This window comes from Brassica rapa, chromosome A07 (genome assembly GCF_000309985.2).
Source record: "Brassica rapa cultivar Chiifu-401-42 chromosome A07, CAAS_Brap_v3.01, whole genome shotgun sequence".
Taxonomy (NCBI): Eukaryota; Viridiplantae; Streptophyta; class Magnoliopsida; order Brassicales; family Brassicaceae; genus Brassica; species Brassica rapa.
Genome location: NC_024801.2, coordinates 4,232,473 through 4,241,003, shown reverse-complemented (window position 1 = coordinate 4,241,003; position 8,531 = coordinate 4,232,473). Strand labels below are relative to the sequence as shown.

The window sequence follows — 8,531 nt, the reverse complement described above, 5'->3', positions numbered from 1 at the left end:
CGTTACTTGCTGCACACTCGGCCTGATTTGTCATTCTCTGTTGGAGTGCTTAGCAGGTACATGAAAACTCCCTGTGTGTCTCATGGGGCTGCTTTAAAACAGGTTCTTAGTTACCTAAGAGGCACTTGCTCCCTCGGCCTCTTTTACTCGCGTGGAGGAGGAACCAAGCTGTTAGGATTTAGTGACAGCTCCCATAATGTTGACAACGATGATAGCAAGAGCACTACTGGTCATTATTTTACTTGGGAGAGAGTCCCATAACATGGAGTTCAACGAAGCAAGAAATAGTAGCTCTATCTTCTTGTGAAGCAGAGTTTATGGCTACCACAGAGGCTGCGAAACAAGCTATATGGTTCCAAGAATTGTTGAGTGAGGCGATTGGAAAAGCATGTATACGTGTGGTCATCAAGGTTGACAACATATCGGCGATTTCTTTAACAAAGAATCCAGTGTTTCATAGGAGAAGTAAGCATATTCATAGGAAGTTTCATTTCATCCGAGAGTGTGTTCAGAACAGGGCCGGCTCAAAAATTTGTTGGACCATGTGCCATATTTTTTTCTAAATTAGTGAACATGATTTTGAAAGTTAAATCCATGTAAAAACTAAAAGTTTAGGACCCTAAAAATAAATAAATGTTGAGTAAAGACTAAAAATTTAGGATCCTAGAGAATAAATAAATGTTGACCAAAATGTAAAGATTAAAAATTTAGGGCCCTAAAATGTAAACAAAATTTGAACAAAAATGTAGGACCCTGTGCATGTGCACTCCTTACACACCCATAGAGCCGGTACTGGTTGAGAATGAACAAGTTGAAGTGGAACATATTCCAGGAAGTGAATAGAAGGCTAATATTCTTACTAAATAACTTGGTAGAATTCGTTTCAAAGAGATGAGGGATCTGATTGGAGTTAAAGATGTGAGTGAAAATAGGTTCAAGCTTAAGGAGGAGAATGTTGGATAAACTTGATTTCCAAGTTTCTTTTTCCTTAATGAGTTGTGGTTATCCTTAGGATTAAGAAATATGATTTATGATAATACTATTGAAACTAGGAATTATCTAGTTATATATATATATGGAGATGCATATTGTGTTGCATAATATATTATTGATTTGTGATTTGTGCTTTGAGAGCTTGGAGATATTGAACAAGAGAAAAGACTTCTTATTAGCTTTGCTTGTGATTCTATATTTTTTGATATTTGGATAGATTTTTGGTATTTCTAATATATCTTTTACAGTTTTCTTGAATTTTTGGACATATCTACGGTTTGGAAAATTGGAATCTATAGCAAAAGAAACAATCTGTAATTATCTAACAGAAAATGTGAAATTGATGAGCATAATCTACAATACTATTACAAGCAGTGTTGTATTTTTTTTATTTTTTGAGTGTTGTATTTCTTGTTGTATGTAGTATCTATTTTGTGTGTTTATTGTGTGTCTAGTCTCGTTGGAGATTGTGTTATAAATGTTCTATTATAGATGGTGAAATTTATTTTTATCAATTCTTACGTAGGACTAACAATTGGTAGTTAGATGTGTGTTTCATGAAGTTGCCATCTGCACTGGATGAGGTTTTTGTTGTGTGTGAGACTATCTCATTGGAGAATTGTGTTATATATGTTCTTATTTCTTTTCTTTTTTGCGAACTTATATATGTTCTATTATAGATGCTTGCATTAGTTTTCTGGTTATTGTTGATTTGTTCTTCACCTCCTTTTTTTTTTTTTTTTTGGCACAAATTTCATTAATTCAAATCTAAGACGCTACAACGATTTTAACCGGAGGTATGCTTGACGGTAAGATGAACAACGATAACATGAAAACAATAAAACAGAAGATAGAAGTGTTAAAAGGAGAGGCTAGCTCGAAGTAGAGAGATCCGCAGATAATCTTCACTTGAATCCTTGAAACCACAGCTCGAGAGAGCTTTAAATAGTCTAAAAAGACGTTGAAATACCCTAGTGAAAGGGGTTTGAAGATGAGTGGGAAGCCGACTAAAGCTAGCGCACCCATCAAACGAAAGAGAACAACTCTATAACCGTCTATGTTGTCCCGGGAGGCTAGGTGAATCTCAATAGATCCGGGTAGCAAAAAGATCGGCAAGCTAGATGGTGAGGTGATTGAAACTCTTTTCATCTCCGATTGTGAATTTGGCACTGAAACGAACTTAGCCGGAGGGATTTGTCGGAGGGAACCACGGTGTCGCTGCCTTGGACGCTTGATCTTGAGAAATGGGCCAGAGCTTGTGAGAACATTTGTGGCCCAGTCACTTGTAGAGAAGGCCCATTTAGATAAGGCCCAAAAAGAGATTAGGGTTTTGTGGTGAGCAGTGAGACTACATGCGCCGTAATCAGTTTTCCGGTCGGAAAATGATGAAATCCGGTGAGGCTCGTCGTCAAGGCTGAGCACGGATCCATTGATGTGTCGTGGGAGCTTGACTGCTGTTGCGAGACGGCAAGATGTGTCAGAGGCGAAGCGTTTGGTGGTGTCGACACCGAAAGACCTCTTCGCGGTGGTGGAGCCCATGCTCTCAGATCTGGAAAGCGAGTACAAGTTGCGCGAGCAGAGGTTACGGTGGAGTGGTGACTGAGAACCATGGAGAATAGACTGTGCTGAAAGTAGATGTGATAGCCTATGGAGTTCGCCAAGTCTGTTCGTGATGGTGACTGCAGCGGGGGAGCCGGTGAAAGAACGAAAACTCAGATTTGGAGCTTTTCTGAACGCTGAGCTAGGGACGACGGAGAAGGCCGGTAGAGGACTACAGATGAGCAGCAACACCCAGAGGAGGCGACACCGACATAGATCCGTGAGTCCGGCGGTGGAGGCGAAACAAAACCAACCGATAAACACAAACATGGAGTGACTGACAGTGCAGAGAGAAGTCATCGTCGGACCAAAGACTAGAAATGTAACAGAAGTACAGGGATGAGGCGAAGAGTCCCGACGCCGGCGAGCTCGGGCTCCTCCGGCGTCGGAGATGGGTGAAAACAAATCGGTCTCGGGAATCGCGTTGGGAGAGAAAGCTAGAGAAGGGAAGGCTGTTCTTCACCTCCAACTCGTGTTTTGTAGCTGAAACTTGAGTATATATGATTGGGCTCCTCCTTTTTAAATTTTTTTAACTTTTCTGTATTATTATCACTCGTGGTAAAGTTATATTTTACCTTCATATACTTATTTTTTCTTTATTGTATTTTTTTATTAATCGTGGTTACACTCACCGTGATAATAAAATATCCTTTTGTTCTTTTTATTTATATTGTGTTGACCAGTTCAGACCATAATTGTCTAACAATGATTTAAAATTTTGACTACCTAAAAATTTGTATTATAGGCTGCAAACGTTTGGTTCACCTACTATGGTGCTGGCTTGGTTAACATATAGGAAGACTCCTAAATTGTTGCTACAGTTTTCGAAATAGCCAAATTTAAGAATCTTAAATATGTGACGTAGCCTATTAATTTTTTTTTTCTTCGCGTTGTTGTTATTGGGTGGTGAAGCTTAAAGATATATTGAGTGCTATTAAAAATTTATTATATCTTTTGGTGTGGCCGGTGTAGTTATATTTTATGGAGGAAGTGTATGTTAATTGTGTTTTATCAAAAAAAAGAAGTGTATGTTAATTGTGGTCTTTGGGCAGTTTCGGGCTACTCAACTTGATTTAGGTTTGATCAATGAGAGTTGGAAACTATTTTACGTGAACATTTTTTGAATAATTGTTGGGTTTATAGCTAATGATTGAATAAACAGTGTTATAATGAGACATTACTCCATTTTTTGCAGTCATAAATAAACAAAAAAAATATTACTCTATTTATAAAGTAATCATTTTTTATTTGTTCATGATTGCATTTTCCACTTCATTTTGCAGTAATTTGTAGTGGGGTCGTAGATGCTCTTATAGTGAGGCACACGAAATATCTAAGCTAGACCATCACACAAACCGAAAACTATTTCGGTGGAACACATGGGCAGAGGGTGTAAACTCTATACTAAAATGAGGTGATGCTGAGCACCAAGGATGATGGGAGGTTTTGGACCGTCATTTGTGTTACAGGCTGGGATTCAGACTACTCAAATGGATAGACTGAGGTTCAAGGACTCGGACTGGACAGGACAAGCAGATGGCAATGGGGCGGCTAGGCGGCTGCAATGGAGAGAGAGTTGGCCGGTTTTGTACCTGAAACAAAAAAAGTAATCTTTTTATGAGTTTTAATGGATTAAAATGATGAACTGAAAGAAAACTAAATGATAAATGAAGAACATAAGCAAATATGACTTTTTATGGTTTTATATTGAATGGAAATTCTAGAACTATATGATGCAAAATGAAGCAAAATAAGAGAAGGATAGAGATGGCTGATGGATTCTAGTTGCTGGACTGGTTTCTCTCTCAACAAGAACAGGGGATGGAGATGGATTGAAGGTGGGATCAGACTTGCTGGACTGATGTCTCTCTCAAGCTGGATCAGATGATGGATTGAAGTGGATTTGCGGATGAGGTTTTGATTGAATCTCTCAATCTGATGGATGATGGAAACGATGTGATTGACTCTCTCAATCTGTGTACTGAGCTTGTTTGATTTGCACAAACACACTAGTCTCACGAAATCAATAGAACAACAAAAAATCTCTCTTTGAATCCTAAAGACCGATATTTTATACAAAGAACAATCTTTGATAAAAACTGAATAAACTTTTTATTAACTTGGTGATTGAGGGTTGATCTTTACAATGGACGACAATGAGCTTATATAATTCTCAGATACAAGACTCTAAACGTTCATAAAAGAAAAGAAAGGAAACAAATCAAAACTAAGCAAGAAATCGGAAACTAGCCGTTGGAGCCTTTTGTGGGATTTTGGCTCCGAGTAAAGAATCTGATCTTTCTTGAACCTGGACAGTTTTAATGGATAAGAGAGCTTCCTTGGGATCTTCCTGGGTGCTTTATAGGTTCTGATCTCTTGCCTGGTCTGATGAGAAAAGAGCTGTTGGACATTAATGTCGGTTTGCTCCAAATAAGGCAGGTTTGAGTAAATGAGGATCCTCCTGATCCAATGGTTGCTGGTGCATAGTATGAACATGTAGAACTCCTCCTGGACTCCTATAATATCTCCTGATTGGTTTAAATGATCTCCTGGTCGCCAATATCTGGTTTGAAGCTGATTGAACCGGTTAGCTTCCAATTGAAGCAAGTGTAGAACTGGTTTGATCGGTTTTGGAGATTGGATCATAACTTCATAATTCCATGGCCATTTCTCCTGATCTTGGGCTTTCTGGAAAGCGGATAAACTCCTCTTGACTCCTATGATGGGATTTGCTTTAGGCCGCTCCTTACTTGAGCTTAAATCTCCTTCTAAAGTCGGATACTCGCAGATGGACGGGCTGAGAAACCTCTGACTTGTAAAATTCATAACTTCTTGCTCCGTAAATATTTTGGCCCATTTCCAATTGTCTTGGACTCCTTCTTGAGTGTAGAATCCATAAAAATTAGCCTTGTGATTTGAACCCTCCTGATTTGTAAGATATGACATTTTTAGTGCACATATATCCTGGTTGGCGCCTTGGCTAGTTGAGTAGGGATTTGGGTTGACCTCTGGTTAAGCTGCTGAATTGATGGCCGCATCAATTTGCCAGATCTGAACTCATGCTATTGTTTCCATTTATGTAAAAAAAAATGCTTAGTTGTAGTGAAGACCTAAGACAGCTATCATATGTGTTGCAGAGATATGAGATACTATAACTTGGTATTTTTTTAGTATTCTATACTCTGATTTTATGATTTATTTCTTTGTGGTTGTATACTTAATGTAGCATGCTTGAAAGAAGCATAAAGTTTCTTTGATGTTAATATATATATATATATATATATATATATATATATATATATATATATATTCATGAGTAAATCTCAGGTCCAAACAAACCTAGACTAATCTCCTAGAGCCTCAAAGATGATCTGAACAGCTTTCAGCCTCAAATATACCATACACTTGAGTTCTTTGATTCAACCAAATCTCATTAACCAGAAAACGATCTAATTTCTTGCAGATAAGCGCATCATCACACTTATTACACCAAGTAAATTTAGGTCTTTGATAGCCCAAATTCATGAGTCTACAGTGTTGAATAACACTATCAAACTCATGCATTCCTACAATGGTGATTCATGAATCTTTATAACTTGAATGTTCCTCCCCATCGAATATCTCATTAAAATTTCCTATGATTATCCACTTCTTATTTCTGAACATCGGTGAATCCTGATGAAACTTGATACCACCCCATAATTCTCTCCTATTCTCAGATACATTTTCCGCATATACAAAATGAACGAAAAAAATTCTTTGGTCTACCCCTTCAAGAAGTACAAAGACAATTATTATTTTATCTGATTTAAACACTGACGTTAACCTGGCATGAGGGCTCCAAACTACCCATATCCTTCTTTTTCTGTTAAACTCATAATTATTGATGAGAGACCAAACCATTAAAAACCGTGGATGCAATCTGCACAACCTTATTCCTTGACTCTAGTCTCTATTTGGAATCCAATAAAGAGCAGAAAGCAATATATCAGGCCCAAAAATCTGCGGTAAAGAGCAGGCCCAAAGGCCTAACTTTTAAACCACTGCTGTATCTTATATCTCTCTCTCTCTACCACTCTATCTCTTCACCTTCAGCGAAGAAACTCTCTCTCTCTCTCTCTCTCTCTCTCTCTCCGGATTGTTCAGACAAAAACCCTAAAAACCTCGAGAGATGGACAGTGGTGCCACTTACCAGAGATTCCCAAAGGTGAAGATCCGTGAGCTGAAAGATGACTACGCCAAGTTCGAGCTTCGTGACACCGATGTCTCCATGGCGAACGCTCTCCGTCGCGTTATGATCTCCGAGGTCCCCACGGTCGCAATCGATCTGGTCGAAATCGAGGTTAATTCCTCTGTTCTCAACGATGAGTTCATTGCTCATCGGTTAGGTCTCATCCCTCTCACCAGCGAGCGTGCGATGAGCATGCGCTTCTCTCGAGACTGCGATGCTTGCGACGGAGACGGACAGTGCGAGTTTTGCTCTGTTGAGTTTCGCCTTAGCGCTAAATGTGTCACTGACCAAACCCTAGATGTTACTAGTAAGGATCTGTACAGCGCTGATCCTACTGTTACTCCTGTTGATTTCGGTGATTCATCTGGAGCTGATTCAAGCGAGCAAAGGTATCTCCTTTTTCATCCGGTTTGTTAACAGGAATGTGTTATATTGACTTTGTTATAAAAAAGACATCTTTTTGTTTGGTGTTCGGACAATATCAGAATAATTTAGTTGTTGGGTTGCTTCTTTTTTTATTGTTCGTGACTGTTTCTTTCTTTTAATCTCAGAGGAATCATCATAGTGAAACTGAGACGTGGACAAGAACTGAAGCTTAGGGCGATAGCGAGGAAAGGAATCGGGAAAGATCACGCTAAATGGTCTCCTGCAGCCACTGTTACGTTCATGTATGAGCCTGACATTATCATCAATGAAGATATGATGGACACTTTGACGGACGACGAAAAGATTGACTTGATTGAGAGCAGCCCGACCAAAGTTTTTGACTTTGATGCTGTCACCAGACAGGTTAGTTTGGAGATTTGTGAATGAATGTCATATCTACAAGTTTATTAGCTTTGAGACTTCAGTATGACACTCTTCCTATTTTTATTGGTGTATGCATTTTCTCTAGGTGCTTAGTGTGTTTAGCTAATTTCTGGGCAGTCATCCTTTACATCATAGCTTATCACTATTGCTGTTAATGACACTCTGCTACTTTAGGTTGTGGTGGTTGATCCAGAAGCATACACTTACGATGAAGAAGTGATCAAGAAAGCAGAAGCCATGGGGAAACAAGGGCTCATTGAGATCCGTCCGAAAGATGACAGTTTCATATTCACTGTTGAATCCACAGGTGCAGTGAAGGCTTCGCAGCTGGTACTGAATGCCATAGATCTCCTGAAGCAGAAGCTCGATGCAGTCCGTCTCTCAGACGACACTGTTGAAGCTGATGATCAGTTTGGCGAACTAGGTGCACATATGCGTGGAGGATGAGCGTGTGGTTCATTTGGGCTCCATGTTTTTCCCGGTTTGTTTCGGGTTTGAGTTTATGTTTGGACCAGGGCAATCTATTTTACCGTAGCGGGACACTCTTCTTAGATAACTACTTAGGAAGCATGTGGTCTTCTGTTTTGGCCCCTGCAAACTGATCCCTTCTTAAATCTTGTTATTATGTGCTTCAGACTAAAGTTTATTCTTGCTCCATGTGTTTATCACATGACATGACCCGGCTATAGAACCGATGCCATTTACCTGAACGGTTATGTTTCGAAATAAGAGGGAAAAAATTGTACTAATTTGGCTATAGATCTAATGCCAATAACACTTAGAATCATCACTTCAATGGCTATTGCAATTACTTGTTTGACGACATCACTAACGTCGATACAGCGGGGGCAAATGGACAAATCCGAATCTATAAATTTGAATGATTAACGGGAAGACA

At 39.2% G+C, this 8,531-nt stretch overlaps 1 protein-coding gene and 1 long non-coding RNA gene across 2 annotated transcripts; one reads left to right on the top strand and one right to left on the bottom strand.

Annotated features, from left to right (window-relative positions):
• Window positions 1-977: 977 nt before the first annotated feature.
• LOC117126497 lies at window positions 978-6,421 on the bottom strand. The gene is made up of 2 exons (XR_004449104.1): window positions 3,056-6,421; window positions 978-1,716 (listed from the first exon to the last, which is right to left on the bottom strand). It is a non-coding gene; the product is annotated as an uncharacterized LOC117126497 (long non-coding RNA).
• A 242-nt stretch (window positions 6,422-6,663) lies between these two features.
• LOC103844364 (DNA-directed RNA polymerases II, IV and V subunit 3) lies at window positions 6,664-8,319 on the top strand. Its single transcript, XM_009121165.3, has 3 exons — window positions 6,664-7,212; window positions 7,375-7,612; window positions 7,808-8,319. Exons 1-3 carry the CDS (start codon window positions 6,764-6,766, stop codon window positions 8,078-8,080), a joined length of 960 nt encoding a protein of 319 aa, XP_009119413.1. The 5' UTR covers window positions 6,664-6,763; the 3' UTR covers window positions 8,081-8,319.
• Window positions 8,320-8,531: the final 212 nt, after the last annotated feature.

Excerpts from the sequence above, each read along its gene's own strand:
- LOC103844364 (XM_009121165.3), top strand. The coding sequence starts at position 6,764 with ATGGACAGTGGTGCCACTTACCAGAGATTCCCAAAGGTGAAGATCCGT. Across the intron at positions 7,213-7,374 it reads GCTGATTCAAGCGAGCAAAG|AGGAATCATCATAGTGAAAC; the intron begins GTATCTCCTTTT and ends TTTTAATCTCAG. Across the intron at positions 7,613-7,807 it reads TTGATGCTGTCACCAGACAG|GTTGTGGTGGTTGATCCAGA; the intron begins GTTAGTTTGGAG and ends CTGCTACTTTAG.